The 18,947-nt window shown below is 43.9% G+C and overlaps 1 protein-coding gene across 2 annotated transcripts in view; it reads left to right on the top strand.

The window, feature by feature from the left end:
• Positions 1 to 18,887, top strand: part of LOC115139915 (sarcoplasmic/endoplasmic reticulum calcium ATPase 2-like) — a 47,374-nt gene extending 28,487 nt beyond the window's left edge. The window contains exons 6-21 of one of the 2 annotated variants that reach the window (XM_029677788.2): positions 5,573 to 5,653; positions 9,729 to 9,814; positions 10,122 to 10,586; positions 12,635 to 12,723; positions 12,858 to 12,960; positions 13,053 to 13,184; positions 13,281 to 13,400; positions 13,514 to 13,732; positions 13,889 to 14,224; positions 14,359 to 14,579; positions 14,669 to 14,871; positions 15,067 to 15,152; positions 15,248 to 15,381; positions 15,544 to 15,661; positions 15,757 to 15,877; positions 18,177 to 18,887. In XM_029677788.2, coding sequence (XP_029533648.1) covers positions 5,573 to 5,653; positions 9,729 to 9,814; positions 10,122 to 10,586; positions 12,635 to 12,723; positions 12,858 to 12,960; positions 13,053 to 13,184; positions 13,281 to 13,400; positions 13,514 to 13,732; positions 13,889 to 14,224; positions 14,359 to 14,579; positions 14,669 to 14,871; positions 15,067 to 15,152; positions 15,248 to 15,381; positions 15,544 to 15,661; positions 15,757 to 15,877; positions 18,177 to 18,190 — 2,528 coding nt within the window. In that variant the 3' untranslated portion in view covers positions 18,191 to 18,887. Of the gene's footprint in view, positions 1 to 5,572; positions 5,654 to 9,728; positions 9,815 to 10,121; positions 10,587 to 12,634; positions 12,724 to 12,857; positions 12,961 to 13,052; positions 13,185 to 13,280; positions 13,401 to 13,513; positions 13,733 to 13,888; positions 14,225 to 14,358; positions 14,580 to 14,668; positions 14,872 to 15,066; positions 15,153 to 15,247; positions 15,382 to 15,543; positions 15,662 to 15,756 lie in introns of both variants that reach the window. The other variant, XM_029677787.2, reaches the window with a different exon arrangement.
• Positions 18,888 to 18,947: the final 60 nt, after the last annotated feature.

Below are 18,947 nucleotides of genomic sequence, written 5' to 3' on the forward strand. Positions count from 1 at the left end.
CAATCGTTCACATAACAGAATGCAGCACGTGATTGAAGAGAGGAGACACAACCAATGTGCTAGTTACAGCGTCAGCGAGCGCTATGGAAATGTGTGAAAGGGTAGCTGGTGCGTCCCCTGAACGATAACGAAGAGGTAGGTGAGAAGCCTGACCACGGAGACAGGGGCGAGAAGGTGATGAAGCGTACTTCATGAGCTGTAACCGAAAAACAACTGGCATTTGGATTAGAGGTCGACCGATTATGATTTTTCAAAACCGATATCGATTATTGGAGGACCAAAAAAAGCCGATACCGATTAATCGGCCGATTTTAAAAATAAATAAATAAAAATTTAAAAAATATTTGTAATAATGACAATTACAACAATACTGAATGAACACTTATTTTAACTTAATATAATACATCAATAAAATCAATTTAGCCTCAAATACATAATGAAACCTGTTCAATTTGTTTTAAATTATGCAAAAACAAAGTGTTGGAGAAGAAAGTAAAAGTGCAATATGTGCCATGTAAGAAGGCTAACGTTTAAGTTCCTTGCTCAGAACATGAGAACAATGAAAGCTGGTGGTTCCTTTTAACATGAGTCTTCAATATTCCCAGGTAAGAAGTTTTAGGTTGTAGTTATTATAGGACTATTTATCTCTATACCATTTGTATTTCATATACCTTTGACTATTGGATGTTCTTATAGGCACTTTAGTTTTGCCAGTGTAACAGTATAGCTTCCATCCCTCTCCTCGCCGCTACCTGGGCTCGAACCAGGAACACATCCACAACAGCCACACTCGAAGCAGCGTTACACATGCAGAGCAAGGGGAACAACTACTCCAAGTCTCAGAGCGAGTGACGTTTGAAACGCTAATAGCGCGCACCCCGCTAACTAGCTAGCCATTTCACATCGGTTACACCAGCCTAATCTCGGGAGTTGATGGGCTTGAAGTCATAAACAGCGCAATGCTTGAAGCATTGCGAAGAGCTGCTGGCAAAACGCATGAAAGTGCTGTTTGAATGAATGCTTACGAGCCTGCTGGTGCCTACCATCGCTCAGTCAGACTGCTCTATCAAATCATAGACTTAATTATAACATAATAACACACGGAAATACGACCCTTTGGTCATTAATATGGTAGAATCCGAAAACTATCATCTCGAAAACAAAACGTTTATTCTTTCAGTGAAATACGGAACCGTTCCGTATTTTATCTAATGGGTGGCATCCATAAGTCTAAATATTCCTGTTACATTGCACAACCTTCAATGTTATGTCATAATTACGTAAAATTCTGGCAAATGAGTTCGCAATTAGCCAGGCTGCCCAAACTGTTGCATATACCCTGACTCTGCTTGCAATGGACGCAAGAGAAGTGACACAATTTCACCTGGTTAATATTGCCTGCTAACCTGGATTTCTTTTAGCTAAATATGCAGGTTTAAAAATATACACTTCTGTGTATTAATTTTAAGAAAGGCATTGATGTTTATGGTTAGGTACATGTTGGAGCAACGACAGTCCTTTTTTGCGAATGTGCACCGCATCGATTATATGCAACGCAGGACACGCTAGATAAACTAGTAATATCATCAACCATGTGTAGTTATAACTAGTGATTATGATTGATTGATTTTGTCTTTTATAAGATAAGTTTAATGCTAGCTAGCAACTTACCTTTGCTTCTTACTGCATTCGCGTAACAGGCAGGCTCCTCGTGAGGCAGGTGGTTAGAGCGTTGGACTTAAACCGTAAGGTTGCAAGATTGAATCCCTGAGCTGACAAGGTAAAAATCTGTCGTTCTGCCCCTGAACATTTAAGTCATTTGGATGTTGCAGTTAGCCCACCGTTCCTAGGCCGTCATTGTAAATAAGAATGTGTTCTTAACTGACTTGCCTAGTTAAATAAAGGTGTAAAAAAAATAAAAAAATCAGTGTCCAAAAATACAGATTTCCGATTGTTATGAAAACTTGAAATCGGCCCTAATTAATCGGCCATTCCGATGAATCGTTCGACCTCTAATTTGGATAGTTTGAGGCGAGGGGATTAAGTGTGGCACATTAAGTATCTTGCTAGCTGGATAGAATTCTCTGTTAGCTAGCCAGAGAAATGTTGAGCAACATTATCCAATTTAACTGATCAAATAATTGAGTTTATGGTGTTAAACATTAGCTGGCTAATAAAGTCAGACAACTAACGTTAGTTAAAACCTACATGTACATTTGACTGTATCGCAACTACGTCGTACCGGTGTTCCTTGTATATAGCCTCATTATTGTTACTATTTCCATTTTTCATTTAACTAAATGTTCTTACATTTTAACTCTGCATTATTGGGCAAGGGCTCGTACGTAAGCATTTCACGGTAAGTCTAGACCTGTTGTATTCGGCACAAATAACATTTTGATACAATTTTATACTTCCCTCTGTGAGGTAGGTTGCCTGACCTTATCAGGAGTGAAACAAATTGTTCCACATTAGACAGTTGAAAGATGCGATTGAGCTCTACACAATCATATTGGAGAAAAGCTGTCTCACACGATTGGCCCATGGCCACTGGTGGTCCAGAACTCCTGGCACCAGTGTCTGTATTAATATGACCTGACACACGTACCCAACTGCACACCGGGGTGAGTCTCTCGGTGTCTCTCTCTCTCTCTCTCTCTCTCTCGGTGTGTGTGTCTCTCTCTCTCTCTCTCGGTGTGTGTGTGTCTCTCTCTCTCTCTCTCTCTCTCTCTCGGTGTGTGTGTCTCTCTCTCTCTCTCTCTCTCTCTCGGTGTGTGTCTCTCTCTCTCTCTCTCTCTCTCTCTCTCTCAGTGTGTCTCTCTCTCTCTCTCTCTCTCTCTCTCTCTCTCGGTGTGTGTCTCTCTCTCTCTCTCTCGGTGTGTGTCTCTCTTTCTCTCTCTCTCTCTCTCGGTGTCTCTGTTCCAGTGTGTACTGTTTGTTCTAAGAGCCACTCCTGTTACATCTGAGTTTTGGAAGGCGGGGCTCCATGTCCGAGTGACAGCGTCTGGGATTATCTTCTCCCCCTCTTCCTGTTCAGTGGGGATGACGGGAAACAGCTGCTATCATTTACAGTTCATATAAGGAAATCAATGACTGTGCAGGGGCATAGCCATGGGTGGGCCTGTGAGGGCATAGGCCCACCCACTGGGGAGCCAGGCCCAGTCAATCAGAATGAGTTTTCCCCACAAAAGGGTTTATTACAAACATAAATACTCCTCAGTTTCATTAGCTGTCTGGGTGGCTGGTCTCAGACGATCCCGCAGGTGAAGAACCCGGATGTGGATGTCCTGGGCTGGTGTGGTTACATGTGGTCTGTGGTTCTGAGGCCGGTTGGACGTACTGCCAAATTTTCTAAAATTACATTGGAGGCGGCTTATGGTAGAGGAGGAATGAACTTTCAATTATCTGGCAACAGCTCAAGTTGACATTCCTCCAGTCAGCATGGTTACATGTGGTCTGTGGTTCTGAGGCCGGTTGGACGTACTGCCAAATTTTCTAAAATTACATTGGAGGCGGCTTATGGTAGAGGAGGAATGAACATTCAATTCTCTGGCAACAGCTCAAGTTGACATTCCTCCAGTCAGCATGCCAACTGTACACTCACTCAAATTGAGACTTCTGTAGCATTGTGTTGTGTGACAAAACTTCACATTTTAGAGTGGCCTTTTATTGTTCCCAGCGCAAGGTGCACCCGTGTAATGATAAGCTGTTATAATCAGCATCTTGATATGCCACACCTATCAGGTGGATGATTTATTTTGACAAAGGAGAAATGTTCACAAACAGAGACGTAAACAAATTTGTGCACAAAATTTGAGAGAATATTCTTTGATCTTGTATTTCAGGTCATGAAACATGGAACCAACCGTTTACAAGTTGCATTTATATTTTTGTTCGGTATAGTTTTCTATTTTCCTCTCCCCTCAAGCGCACAGGGGGATCATGTTTGCATAATTAAAAAACAAACCATTTATTAGCCTTCCCATTTTCTTTTCTGTCTGCACGACATCACCTTGTTCGTCCTGGGATGGTTTAAAGTTGACTACAGATGCCTGGTTAGTGGAATAAATGTAATACAATGTGGAGGCTCCAGGGCCCGGTTTCCCGATAGCAATATAACTTTGGCAACTACGAGGGCCGACGATTTAACATGCGTTTCCCAGAACACCACGCAGAGAGAATGATCAATTAGTACGTCGTTGGAGCAGGTCTGCTGATGGGATCAAAAGAAAGCCAGTGCTACTCTCGGATCAGCTTCCTCCATTCAAATTTTACTTTAGCATTATAATTGTTCCACAATAGTGATGGCGGATCAGCTCCTAGAGATTTTATCACCTATGGGTGCAAATATTGTGGCGGCTTATTCTAAAGCTTACTCTATAATAATGCATTAAATCAAGATTTGGTATATCATGAAATATATTGAGGAAAACATTGGACAGTAGGGTACAAATTGCAAATTAGAAGTCAATTAATTGAACATAAATATATAGGCCTATAGCCTACACGGTATATAATTTAATGCAGTCATTCTGTTTTTAATTTGATGTGTCCTTTTTACCCTTTGCTTGTTTGTAACAATTGCAAAGACATTGGGAACTTTGTATTTGCAGTCAACTTCACAACGAAGTGATCAGCAGTCGCAGAGAGACGGATAAACATCTTGATTCTATGTTTAGCAGAGATCTTCTGTGTATAAAGTGACACGGTAGGGAAAAACGCATCTAACGACTCACTTAGCTGTTCCACGAGTGGTCTGAGGCAGCAAGCGTTTTCAAGTCCTGCTTTGGTGACGATGGTTTTGGGAAACAGCTCGGAGGTTTAACGATGCTCCTATAAAAGTTGTAACTACTTACTTAGCCTTAAGATGCTTTTGGGAAACCGGGCCCATATCTGTAAGAGCAAATTGACATGTTTTATGTAGAAACTGCTCTGCACGTTGAAACTGAAAGAAGAACCGTGCTTTAAACTAGTGTTTTCCCCATCTCCCAGCATTTATGCGCTAATAGGTTGCTGAATCGGGTCACCACAACTCAGATGTGGTCCAAATTGGGTTCTTTCTTAGGGACCGGCCTTTTAAGGCTCACCAGTCCTCCATTTCCTCTTCCTGCTCTGGTGCTCCTTTCTCCCCTACAGCGATAGAAGCCCAGTACCCTTCCTCTGCCTTCGTGTGGCCCAGCAACCAATCTTGAAATGAGCTATAGTCTGTCAGTTAACAGTGATACTGAATAAATTGCATCTATATTTCAGTGAACAGCTTGGTAGTCTTCAAGGTCCATTAGTCTAAGCACTCTGTATAGGGTGGTTTTCTTCATAATGTTCTGCTTATAGCATAGGCTTAAACTTGTTTATGGCTTTGCACATGCATAACCAGTTTGTCTTGAGAGACCTGTAACTACATTGTGTCTGTTTTGTGCTACAATGAGTTGACATCATAGGCAGATGTTATGGAGGTCATGTGAGGTATCATGTGTCCACTTTATGCTGATTTGCAATGCATCATTGTCCGTCTATGACATTGTAATCTGTTTCTCTAATTCTCTCTGTGTGTCTGTCTTCTTTCCCCCCCTAGTTGGAGACAAGGTTCCTGCAGACATCCGTCTCTCTTCCATCAAATCTACAACCCTGAGAGTAGACCAGTCTATCCTGACCGGTAAGACACACGGCTGTTTGCTGCACTGTTTATCCTATACTCAGGGTTGCCATGTCCACGGTTTTCCTGCCGAATTGGGCTACTTTGAAAATTATGTTGCGGGTGAAAATGTGTTGGTTGCGGGTTTTTGGGTTATTTCTAAATCGCACCTCGGCCGCCGTGGCATTTCTCTTAAAAAAAATATAGATATATATTTCACTGTGACTTGCTGCTGGCGGCGAGGCAGGCTGTTGCTGAGTGAGTGAGGGGGGAGCACCGCAGCGTAGTCCACTATTGGCTGAGTCACATGAATGAGAGGAGCCATAGCAGAATGTGCGTCACATCGTGACAACTGTTTTTAGATTATCATTATAAAAACACCTATTTTTCTCCAACCCTTTTCCCATAAAACATATTAACAGGCTAGAGCTGATGCACATCAATACATAATGGAGACAAATAAACACTGGCTGTTGTTGACAAGCATATTCAGATCATATACATGTTATTTAATTCAGTGATTGAAATGATGACCCCCGTCCTCAGTAGCCTATTCCAGCAGGCTATTGGGAAACACTTATCTTGAAATCGACTCGCTTATTCATGTTTAATAAATTAGTCTGTTAATTTGAACTAAGCAAGCTGCTAAGTCGTTCAGTTTACTTCTTGCCTAGGCTACTGTAGACTATCTGAAATGATATGTAGGCCTATCAGGGGCTATAGGCAGGGTAGCCTAGTGGTTAGAGCGTTGGACTAGTAACCGAAAGGTTGCAAGTTCAAATCCCCGAGCTGACAAGGTACAAATCTGTCGTTCTGCCCCTGAACAGGCAGTTAACCCACTGCAAAGCAAAGCAAAGCAGTGCGACACAAACAACAACACATGGGACAGTACAGTCAATAACAATAGAACGCAGAACAAAATTCCAAATGATATCCATAATATCGACAGAAACATGGCAAACGTTTTTTATAATCAATCCTCAAGGTGCTTTTCAAATATCTATTAGATAATATATCAACCGGGACAATTGGCTTTTCAGTAGGAACGAGAGGAAAAATGACTACCTCTGTCTTTTACGCAAGAATCACTCTGAGAGCCCTCAGCTGGCCACTTACGCAATGTAGTCGTTTACGCTCATTCTTCAACATAAAGGCGTGAAACTAAGTCAAAATGCTGTAGAATCTGGTTGATATCCCGTTCAATGGCCAATAGGGGTGCATAGGAATACAACAGTTTCAAAACATGAGTCACTTCCTGATTGGATTTTTCTTAGGCTTTCGCCTGCAATATCAGTTCTGTTATACTCACAGACAATATTTTTACAGTTTTGGAAACTTTAGAGTGTTTTCTATCCTAAGCTGTCAATTATATGCATATTCTAGCATCTGGTCCTGAGAAATAGGCGGTTTACTTTGGGAACGTTATTTTTCCAAAAATAAAAATAGTGCCCCTTAGTTTCAAGAGGTTGTTAATAAGAACAGCCGTTAGCTGTGGTATATTGGCCATATACAATACTGCCCTCATGCCTTGTTGCTTAATCATAGCAGTCAAACTAGTTAAACCGACATCCATTGATGGAAATGATCAGGTGAGTTTAAGGGCAAATTATTTTCTCTTGCGACATATTCAAATTCCTTTATTATGTCATAGCTCGCAAGAGTTATTATTTTGATTAAAACCGAATTCAGCTTCTAATGTTATTACATGTTCCGTCTATTCCTTAATTGGCTCGATAAAGTTTTTTTTTTGTATAAATGTGGCAACTACTCTAATACTGTGAAAACATTTTGAGGGTAGTTTTCAGGCTTTTTGGGCAGGTTTTAAGTGGTCATTTGATCTGGAAACGTTATCTAGATCTGGCAACCCTGCCTATACTGAACCAACTTAGGATACTGTTCTTCTCTAGTAAAAATAGATTTTGATAGATGCTCATTCCAGGTGTTCTACAGCTGGCTTTACTGATAGCAGTAGCTACTCTGAGCGTGCAAGCATACTGTATGACTTGTCCTTGATTGTCCTCTGCCACAGGTTTATTTGCATTCATTTCACATAGGCAAACTCTAAAGGTTTATTCCTTTAGAGTTTGTTATTCAAAACTTTGTTTGATAGATGACTCGCATCTCTAAAGTAAATGTCTCTTTGCTGGTCTGACAGTTTGCAAAGCTGCTCTACACTCGGTACACTGGCAGCCCAACTGCTCAGCACAGCACAACAAATGTTTTACTTTAGCTTATCCAAATGAAAGACATGCATTGTTCATTTAATATCATGACAAGGGGCTTGACATTCACTTTTTTTGCCACTTGTCCATTGAACAAGTAGGACAGATAAGTCACTTGGTCTGTAACACAATTTTCACATCGTGTATGATGCAAGGATGCCACTTTACAAAATATAATTATCTTCTCTTTTTTTTACCAGGCAAACATGTACGCTATACTCCCCTTTTTAAGGCTCTCCTGGAGGATGGTTGGCCACCCTTGGTAGCCTATAAAATATTGCAAAATGACAATTACAACCGTTATAAAAATAATTCCTTCCAGGGCTCGCGTCCCTGGGACGATAAAAAAAAAATCTATACGGTTCAAACGGACAGTTATGGGATGACAGATCCCAAATTCATACAACCGCTGCACATTAAAACATTTAAGAAGGCAATGTGGCTGACTCAACGGATCAGACCGATTTAGCTTAAAAATGTTGTATTTCTTCATATTTTAAATTCAACAATGCGCACATGGCTGAAAGCTATGCGCGAATGTTCCAAAATGCAATTAGCGGAAAACCCTGTTCTCTAACATACCTCGATGAAAATATATTTTAGAAATTAAGACTGGAGTTCTAAAGAATCATCAACTAGCATGGATGCTAATATGAATAGGATTATTCCTTTGGCTGCTGGACAATGAAAGAAAGTTTATTTGAAAACCAATAGAACATGAGAAAAATGCTGGTTTCAATGTCATTAAGGGTTTTAAAATAATTCTCTCAACATTTCAATGGTCGTATTTTGGCTAGGCTACTTTGAAAAAAATACATGCTTCATAAAATGACATTAAACATCCAGGTTTTAAACAACTACGTTTGTTAATTAGTTTTAAAATGCTGACCACCTTCGATGAGATTCAAGGTGGGTGATGTGCGGTGCGCAACAGGCGCTGTTCTTTGAGTATGTCTACAGAATCAAGTCTTTAGATGTTCATGTTAATTACCCTTCATTATTGGTCCCATGTGGCTCAGTTGGGAGAGCATGGCGCTTGCAACTCCAGGGTTGTGGGTTCATTTCCCACTGGGGACCAGTGCGAGAATGAATGCACTCACTTATGTCGCTCTGGATAACAGAGTCTGCTAAATTACAAATGATATTTGTCAAACATGACTGGTATTTAACGTATATTTATGTAGTTAAAAGTTTCATTAAAGTTTGGCTACATTTTATGCCGCCTCCCTCATGTCCACATCTGTTTGGACATGAGGCTGTAGGCTTTTTAAATTTATGTACATGAAAAATAGATTTGATTTTTCCAATGTTGGCCTCTGATCAGAGTAATCGTTTGATATTGTGATAATGTTTTACTTGTCCAGGACAAGACAACAGGGCTCTACAGTGCGACCATTTTAGTTGCCTAAATAATTTGTGCTTTCTGGAATTTTTATTTCGGGGGACACCAGTGTGCCTAGAAAAATGCAAAGATTCTAGCTTTATAACCTCAAATATATTTTGTGCTCCTTAATTTCTTTGTGTGCGCCTACATTTTTCAACTTAGGCACAGACCTGCTCCTTGTAAAAAAAGGTTTTAAAGTCAGTGTAGAGCCCTAATCAGCGTTAATGTCCAGCCTGAATGAATGAATGAACGAACTGAGTTCACCTCTGAACTGGGTTAATAGCTAGGGATGATTTCCTCTTGATCCATATGATTAGAGGCTTTGCCCTGCATCATGTGCACAAGCATTCAGAGCGAGGAATGTTACACATGGATTGTGGCGTGGGAGTCTATGATTGAAGTTGATGTAGTTTTTCCCTGAGGCGATGGACACCGACAAAGGGATATGAGTGTGATATGTGATCTGCACTGCTCTCCGCTTTGATTCCAGGCGAGTCCGTCTCTGTCATCAAGCACACCGACCCAGTGCCTGACCCCCGAGCTGTCAACCAGGACAAGAAGAACATGCTCTTCTCTGTAAGCAACACTCTTCACGCCTTACTGCTCCTTCTAGTGGCTGTATGATGATTGAACTCTCCACTATCAGCTAGTAGTTTGAGCTTCTCCTTCAGTTATTTGTTTCAAGTTGAAGGCCTGATGCATGGATCTTTAACATTTGGGCACAAATGATTCCAGTATCACTCGATATCAAACGTACTTACAAATGCAGATCCTGCTATGTTATTTTGGTTTGTGAATATAGAGTTTGAGTTTCCATTTAGTCTGCTCTCCTCAAGCATGTGCAGGACTGTGTGGCCATAATGTTCCACCCGTGTGTTTTCAGGGCACCAACATCTCGTCTGGCAAGGCTATTGGTGTGGTGGTGGCTACGGGCGTGAACACTGAGATTGGTAAGATCCGTGACGAGATGGCAGCCACTGAGCAGGAGAAGACCCCCCTGCAGCAGAAGCTGGATGAGTTCGGGGAGCAGCTGTCCAAGGTAATCTCCCTGATCTGCATCGCTGTGTGGATGATCAACATCGGCCACTTCAACGACCCCGTCCACGGAGGCTCCTGGATCCGCGGCGCCGTCTACTACTTTAAGATTGCCGTGGCCCTGGCTGTGGCCGCCATCCCCGAGGGTCTACCCGCTGTCATCACCACCTGCCTGGCCCTGGGAACCCGCCGCATGGCCAAGAAGAACGCCATCGTCCGCAGCCTTCCCTCTGTGGAGACCCTGGGCTGCACCTCTGTCATCTGCTCCGACAAGACTGGCACCCTCACGACCAATCAGATGTCTGTCTGCAGGGTGAGTCTGGTTGTTTTCTTTATCTTGCTTTACACACTGACTGAACAGAGAGGTCTGCCTCTGAAATGGCTCTGTCGCATTACCTTGCTGTGATTGGGTTTGAGATGGTGTAAGCAGAAGGCTCTTTGTCGTGGGGAATCAAGAGTGAGCTGTGTAACAGAGGTGGTGAGGCAGCGACGTGCTGCGGCTGTGATCTACATTCAGCCGTGGGGTGACTGATCAGCCGCGGTGCTGTTGCATAACTGACCTTGCGTCACAGCTCTGCAAAGCATCCAGCCCCTCCCTCCCTCTTTCTGAGTGGCTCTCCAACACACTTACATTCTCTGTCCCAGAGCAGTGAGACATTTAATTATTCATTGAGCATGTTTATTCTCTTTTTGTTGAATATGCACAGAACTTTGTACGGAACCGCTGACTGCACTCCTTTAAAACATGATTTTCTTTTCTGGATGAGTGACTCTTTATTGGCCAGCGGCTATTTATTTCCCAGAATACATCTATTTTGATCTAGCATTCCAATGGGTCTCTATGGTCTTATTTGAATGTTTTTCCCTCTCTAGTCATTTCCCTTCTCCTCTGGCGCAGACTGAGATTATTAGAATGGATGATGCAATTTTTGCCTTAATGCACTAGTAACTACTAGTCATCATCACCTACGGTGCTTATCTCATTGTTTACATAACATAAGTGAGGAGGACATCTGTTTAAGCAGCGCATCATGTTAATATGCCAGTAGTTTGCCAGTAATATGCCAAACTTCCTCCACATTGCTTTCCCCTATCCAGTAGGTTAAAGGGATACTGCGAGATTCTGGCTGTTTAATTTACTTGCCTATAGTCAGATGAACTTATGGACATCATTTTGATGTCTCTGTGTGCAGGATGAAGGAAGTTAGCATTGACTCGAGAAACTACTGCTAACTAGCTTTAGCGCAATGACTGGAAGTCTACAGGTACAGTAGCATTGCTACTAGGATATCAAGAGCTTAAATACCAGAATCTCACAGTATCCCTTTAAGATCTTTGAGGTAGAGGCTAGGAGCCGAAAGTGAGCCAAGCCTTCTTCAGGTAACTGCCCAGCAACCGTCTCCCATTTCATCTCTGTCAGTGATGCGTGGAAAGAAAGTCTTCCACAAAATTGTTTGTGTTGAATTCACAGTAACAGAAGCATAATGTATCCAGCGAAAGAGAATGTCATTTTTTTTCTAATCATCTGACGCCAGCAAAGCTCTTTGAAGTGTGGCCTCCGTCTGGAAAGGACATGACTGATTACCATCACTCTTCCTTCCTTTTATCTCTGACTGAGACTGCTGTGGTGGTGTCCCAGCTGACTGGCTGTGACAGTGTTTGTGTGCATGTGCCTACTCTTAGGTTTGGACCAGTCCAGTTCTTCCTGAGGGGAAAGGCCCAGCCCTCTGGGCTCCAGCACTCTCTTCTCTTTATTCAGGCTCCCTGACAGACGGCCTCCACTATTTTACTTATGTAGTATTGACTAAACCAAACAACCAGTGCTCACTGCTACACTCCTACCATAACCCCCACACACAGCCAGAGAGGGCATCTAAATCCCTGCAGCCCAGAGAGTGTACGCACACACACACACACACACACACACACACACACACACACACACATTATGCTCTTCTATCCTCGTGGGGACCTAAAATTTTAATTCCAAATCCTATTTTCCCTAACCCAAATTCTAAACCTAATTGTAACCCTAAACCTAACCCCTAAACTTAAAATAGCCTTTGTCCTCATGGGGATGTGGGAAATGCCCTCACAAGGGAGAATTTTCCTTGTTTTACTTTACTTTTAGGTCCCCCACTAGGATAGAAGAGCCAACCACACACAGTATAGGGTGGTCTACAGCCCTCACAGACTCTGTGGCGCTGACTTGCTGCAGTCCACTCTGCTATTATGTTGTCCGTCTGCTGCCATCTACAGTGTCAGTTAAGAAACAGCCTCTAATGTAATGTTGTAACCATACATTGGTGTGAGATGATTAGGCCTAACCTTGTCTTGTCTGTGCTGTGTCGGGTTCTCCAGATGTTCATCCTTGACAAGGCCGAGGGGAACAGCTGCTCTCTGAACGAGTTCACCATCACTGGCTCTACTTACGCCCCTGAGGGAGAAGTGTGAGGACCAAATACACTCTTAATGCTAATCCATTCATGCTACAATTATTGATTTACCTCTAGTTACATGTATTGTTAAACTCCCTCCAACGTTTCCTCTTGTGTCCGGCCCTGTCCTTTGTGCCTCCCTTCAGGTACCAGGATGGCAGACTAGTGAAGTCCTCTGCGTACGATGGTCTAGTGGAGATTGCCACCATCTGTGCTCTGTGCAATGACTCCTCTCTGGACTATAATGAGGTCCGTGTGCTCGCCTGCCTGCCTTTCTCCTTCATATGGCTCATCATGGGACGTGGAGTAGAAGTGACTAATGTTTATGTTTGTGTCATCAGGCCAAAGGTGTGTATGAGAAGGTTGGCGAGGCCACAGAGACGGCCCTCACCTGCCTGGTGGAAAAGATGAATGCGTTTGACACCGACATCCAAGGCCTGTCCAAGATCGACAGGGCCAATGCCTGCAACTCTGTAAGTCCACTAACCGCAACCGTTGAATGGTGTGAAACGTCACCGCTGGTTTGTGAGCAGGTTTTCTGAGTCGTGTGTCTGCGTGTCTTCTATTAGGTGATCACGCAGCTGATGAAGAAGGAGTTCACCCTGGAGTTCTCCAGAGACAGGAAGTCCATGTCTGTGTACTGCACCGCCAACAAGGCCCGCTCCTCCCTCGGAAAGATGTTTGTCAAGGTATCACCAGCTTTTAGCAACACTCCTATGCTTGACTCACTTTGAACCAAGTGTTTTTGAGTCGCCCGTGTTTGAATCGGTGTTTCAACCTCAAACTCGTTCTTACCCCACAGGGTGCCCCAGAGGGCGTTATTGACAGGTGTACCCATGTCAGGGTGGGCACCAACAAGGTTGCCATGACCCCAGGCATCAAGGAGAGGATAATGTCTACAATCCGAGAGTACGGAACGGGGCGTGACACCCTGCGCTGCCTGGCTCTGGCCACCCGGGACGCCCCACCCAGGAAGGAGGATATGGTGCTGGTCGATTGTGCCCGTTTCGCTGGTTACGAGGTGAGGGTTACTCATCACCACTGTTGCATAAAGTAGATTATATCTGACTTACACTGCGGGACGCTATTACTATCATATCTAGTATAACGGTTGGACGTTGAGTAGGAACCCTGATGACAGCCCTGATCGTGTTTGTGTGTGTGTTTCTCTGCTCAGTCTGGCTTGACCTTTGTGGGCTGCGTTGGCATGCTGGACCCTCCCAGGACAGAGGTGGCTGCCTCCATCAAGTTGTGCCGCCTGGCCGGCATCCGAGTCATCATGATCACCGGCGACAACAAGGGCACTGCCGTGGCCATCTGCCGCCGTATCGGCATCCTGAGCGAGGAGGACGACGTGGACAAAATGGCGTTCACAGGCCGCGAGTTTGACGACCTGTCTCCCCAGGCACAGCGTGATGCCGTGATCAACGCCCGCTGCTTCGCCCGTGTCGAGCCCTCCCACAAGTCCAAGATCGTTGAGTTCTTGCAGGGCATGGATGAGATCACGGCCATGGTACAATGAACCCCCCCCGCTCACATCCCCCATCCGTATCCTTACTGTACCTGTAAGGCTTGTATATCTATTGTATTGCTGTTGTCATGTAGCCTCCTATCCATCCTTAAGTATATCTGTTTTCTCCCACACAGACTGGTGACGGAGTGAACGATGCCCCTGCATTGAAGAAGGCAGAGATTGGCATCGCCATGGGGTCTGGCACTGCCGTGGCCAAGTCAGCCTCTGAGATGGTCCTGGCCGATGACAACTTCTCTTCCATCGTGGCGGCTGTGGAGGAGGGCAGGGCCATTTACAACAACATGAAGCAGTTCATCCGCTACCTCATCTCCTCCAACGTGGGAGAGGTCGTCTGGTGAGTCAGCTGTTTGACGTACCTCCTCCTGGCACTGAGGTCTCTGTAGTGGTGCTAGTGGTGTTAACAATGTTTCTCTGTGCGGGCAGTATCTTCCTGACGGCTGCTCTGGGCTTCCCTGAGGCTCTGATCCCAGTTCAGCTGCTGTGGGTCAACCTGGTGACAGACGGTCTCCCTGCCACTGCACTGGGCTTCAACCCCCCCGACCTGGACATCATGAACAAGCCCCCCCGCAGTGCCAAGGAGCCCCTCATCTCCGGATGGCTCTTCTTCAGATACCTGGCCATCGGATGTGAGTTATTAGGACTGTTAGGACTGTGCTTTATTTCAATTTTTTGTCTCAAATAGCTCCATCTTAAGGTCAAGCTTACTACTACTGGCATACCCTGCCGTATAGTGTTATTGTGCACTCCTCTGCCCCCACCCCCTAGTCAGAGAACCAGTCTGTCCCACAGTCAGTCAACTCTTTCTACGTCTCTGTCCTCAGGCTATGTGGGAGCTGCCACAGTGGGAGCTGCTACCTGGTGGTTCGTGGCCGCTGAGGACGGCCCTATGATCTCCCTGTACCAGCTGGTAAGACTAGCTCCTAGAGGTCAGCGTTACTGTCTGTGTGGTGTTGTACCTCCCTGCCTAAGTCCCTCGTGTCTGTCTGACTCCTCCCCACACAGAGCCACTTCCTGCAGTGTTCCCCTGACAACCCTGACTTCGCCGACCTGGAGTGTCATGTGTTTGAGTCCCCCTACCCCATGACCATGGCCCTGTCTGTGCTTGTCACCATTGAGATGTGCAATGCCCTTAACAGGTGGGTCCCCTGTAGTCATCGGAGCGTTCTTTCATCCTCAAAGAATAATTAGCATTCAGTGGAGGACAGCTACAACTTTCTAATTACAAGAATGGAATATAGAGTACTGTATGTGGACCCTAAAAAATATCTTAATGTGACCTTCAACCTCTCTATCCCCAGCCTGTCAGAGAACCAGTCCCTGCTGCGGATGCCCCCCTGGGAGAACATCTGGCTGCTGGGGGCCATCTGCCTCTCCATGTCCCTCCACTTCCTCATCCTCTATGTAGAGCCACTGCCCGTAAGTCAGCTTTACTCCTATCAACCTCTCAACCCAGGTCATTCTCTAGCTGCCCCATTCTCACTCTTTTCATCCCTCTTCCTCTACCTCTCCAGGTCATTTTTCAGATCACCCCTCTGGACCTGACCCAGTGGCTGGTGGTGTTGAAGATCTCCCTGCCCGTCATCCTGCTTGATGAGCTGCTTAAGTTCGTGGCCAGGAACTACCTGGAACCCGGTAACCAGCCAGAGTATAAGTCATCCGGCAAAGGCTGGTCCCCCTCTGCATGCACGGAGGGCATCTCCTGGCCCTTTGTGGGCATCACCCTCCCGCTGGTGCTGTGGCTCTACAGCATCGACACTAACGTGTCTGCCCTGTTCTGGTCCTGACTCCAGCACACAACCCTCTCAATGCACCAGTGTGAGTGGAGATTAACACACGTCTAACCCCCCCCCAACAACAACTACATCAACTGCAGTGGGCGCTCAAGTCAACATTTGTACCTGTGTGGATGACAGATGCTATCTGTGAGCCCTCTCCTAGGTTTGTCTCCAGGACATTTTTGTCCATTCAGTTTTTTTTACCGTTCACTATTTCCTGAGGTTAATCACTTGTCCATGTGTCTTCGTTTAATATCAAGCTGTTGGTTGTGTTTGTTTTTTTTGCCCCCTTTTTTGAACAGGCGTAAAAATCATCTATTTATGAGACGTCTACAGAGAATTAACACTATTTTATCAAGATGAAGATTTTTGTAGCTTTGGGAACGGGGGGGGGGGGGGCAGTCGGGACCCATAAGCGACGTGCACAGGACTTAGACGTTTGACTCTTGTTTTCAGTGTGAACTTTGACCTCTAAAGACCTTGTGGATAAGTATGGTGTGTCGTAACTGTAAGGACCATCATTTGCACTGACTCAGAAGTCTGCACAAAAACATGCATGTATTCTGCCCTGGCATGAGGAACTGAGATTTCCTTACCGTTTGATCTCCATGTTTCTTTTCTGCACTAGGCACAGCTACCTCAACGCTAATAATATGACTATTGATAACTACCCGTGTTTCTCACTAAGCTTTTCATAAACATTGTCATATTGAGTGTTGAGGTATGCACCATTTTGCTTTTGCAGAAAGAAATAGAAAGCCTTCATTTGCCTTTCCATGTTATTTTAAGAGCTTTTTAAAAAGTTTAATCTGTGTTTTTTTTATGTTCCTTGAGTGGGGTTCGGACGAAATGTTACCTTAGTTCGATTCAAAGCAATTATTTTATATAGACAAGCCTGTCGTTAAACACGTTTACTTGAACACAACATAATCTATTGTTATTCCCATAAAGGTTCACTTTTTTTTATAGGTTTAGCTTTAATTTACGGGCACTGTAGTTTCTTTATTACAATAATTATGATATAGATTATGTATATTGTGCACATACTGTACTTGAATATATATAAATGCACCAAGGGGCTGATTTATCTTATCAGTTGAGCACAAGATGGATGCTTGATGGGACCTTTCTGTGGTCTGGATTGCCTGTTTGGGTGTGTCACTAAGTGGAGTCTGCTTTGGCCATAGTATATAGGCCCAACTCTAAAAGGCTAAGATGACTGGCTGGTAGAAGAGTCTGTATATCTGTAAATATCACACAAAATAGTATCTATGTGCATGGAGTTTTACAGATGCTCCATACCTTTACACTAGTTTACTTGAGTGTGTTTTAGACACACTGTAGGTAGGTATTCCTGGAAAGCATGCCCTCGCCGATACCAGGCCAGTAAGCGCTTGAGTTTTCTTAAACCTAACTGCTATTTCTTCCAATGCCTTCTGCCTGTTAACCCAACAGAGTGAGTACCCTCTGCCTGCATGCTTTCTGCCCACTAATGTCTCCTCTCATCCTGGCACTGTCACACACCGAGCCTTGCTGTCTGAGTCTGACAGCAGTAACTCTTCTCCTTGTTGAAAGAATAAGTGTCGAGTCTGTGCTCTTGGTCTTTGATACATTCTACTAAGGGTACCATTCCATGAGTGATATTACCAATTGGTCCTATCTATCAGCCAGCAGAGGCAATCGGCAGGATCTTGTAATATGGAGGAAAATTGGAGGCGCCTTCATTTCAACATCCCTTTGTCACTAAGTGCCAGCCAAACCTACACTATAGGATTAAGACCCTGTGTCTGTCTTAGTTCCACCTGGATCAAGTCTGTTTTTAATAAGGGATTGATGTGTAAAGCGTCATTACTGGTAGCAAGTTTTGAGCTCTGACATGCGACTCGCAGGTCATAAGTGTTTCACTTAATATGGCTTACTCCATTTATTCCCATCCTGCTTGCACGTGGCATGGCCCTAGACATTATGACTGTACGTAGAAAATGAAGCAGTAGATTACCTTTTAATAATGGCTTTTTGTTCACCATGCCTTTTTTAAATGCCTAGTGAGGAAGCCATGCCTCTGGTTTGCACCTTTTGCTTCTTTGACCTATGCCATATTTCTGTCGTCCTCTGATTGGTTTCTCTCTCTGTCTTTCTCTGTTCTCTCTCTGCAGCTAGTGCCGTGTAAACCCGCCCCTCTAAATCCCTTGCAGGAACTGTAAGGTTTTGTTTGTGTTGTGCATGTGTTTTTTGAGCAGCACCACATCTTCCAAGACCTGCATGTCAATAAAGAGATATCAAGACATTTCATAAGCAATTCCATCACAACAAAAAAAAGTACTAATAATCAAATGGTAAATATTTAACAGAATGGGCATAAATGGGTATGAAGTGTTTTTGGAATCAAATGAACCAATCCCAAGTCCCTAAATCCTTACTGCATGGGGAACCTTCAAACTAGACAAGACAGAGTTCTCATGCCATCTTAATAAACTTAATGTCATAGTTTTATATTAATGTACAATATTCCATGATGCATGCCCTCTGAAGCAGCAAATTATTTGATCAGATGTGTAATAGTTAATGTATAGTATTGATAAATTAAAGACATTCATTTACAAACAATAGTACAAATGTTATAAGCTGAAATGCCTATCTTTTCCTAAGGAAATCTTTTTTTGAATAGGATGTGTAAAATAACCAGACTATTTGCTTTGCACTGTGATGTGCGATATGTTTGCAGTATCTGGGAAGGGCGGAGGTGCGGTGATACATACATTCTCGAAAGCAGTCAGTCCCTTCAATGGCACGTGTTCGCCGAGCTGACGATTGTATTATGTATCACATGATTTGTGGTTTCAGGTAAATAAAGCGATTATACATGATGTGTTGCTTATCGTCTATATGCCAGGTTGGAGGTCTTCATTTGAAGCTACCTTGCTTGT

This window comes from Oncorhynchus nerka, linkage group LG13 (assembly GCF_034236695.1).
Source record: "Oncorhynchus nerka isolate Pitt River linkage group LG13, Oner_Uvic_2.0, whole genome shotgun sequence".
Taxonomy (NCBI): domain Eukaryota; kingdom Metazoa; phylum Chordata; class Actinopteri; order Salmoniformes; family Salmonidae; genus Oncorhynchus; species Oncorhynchus nerka.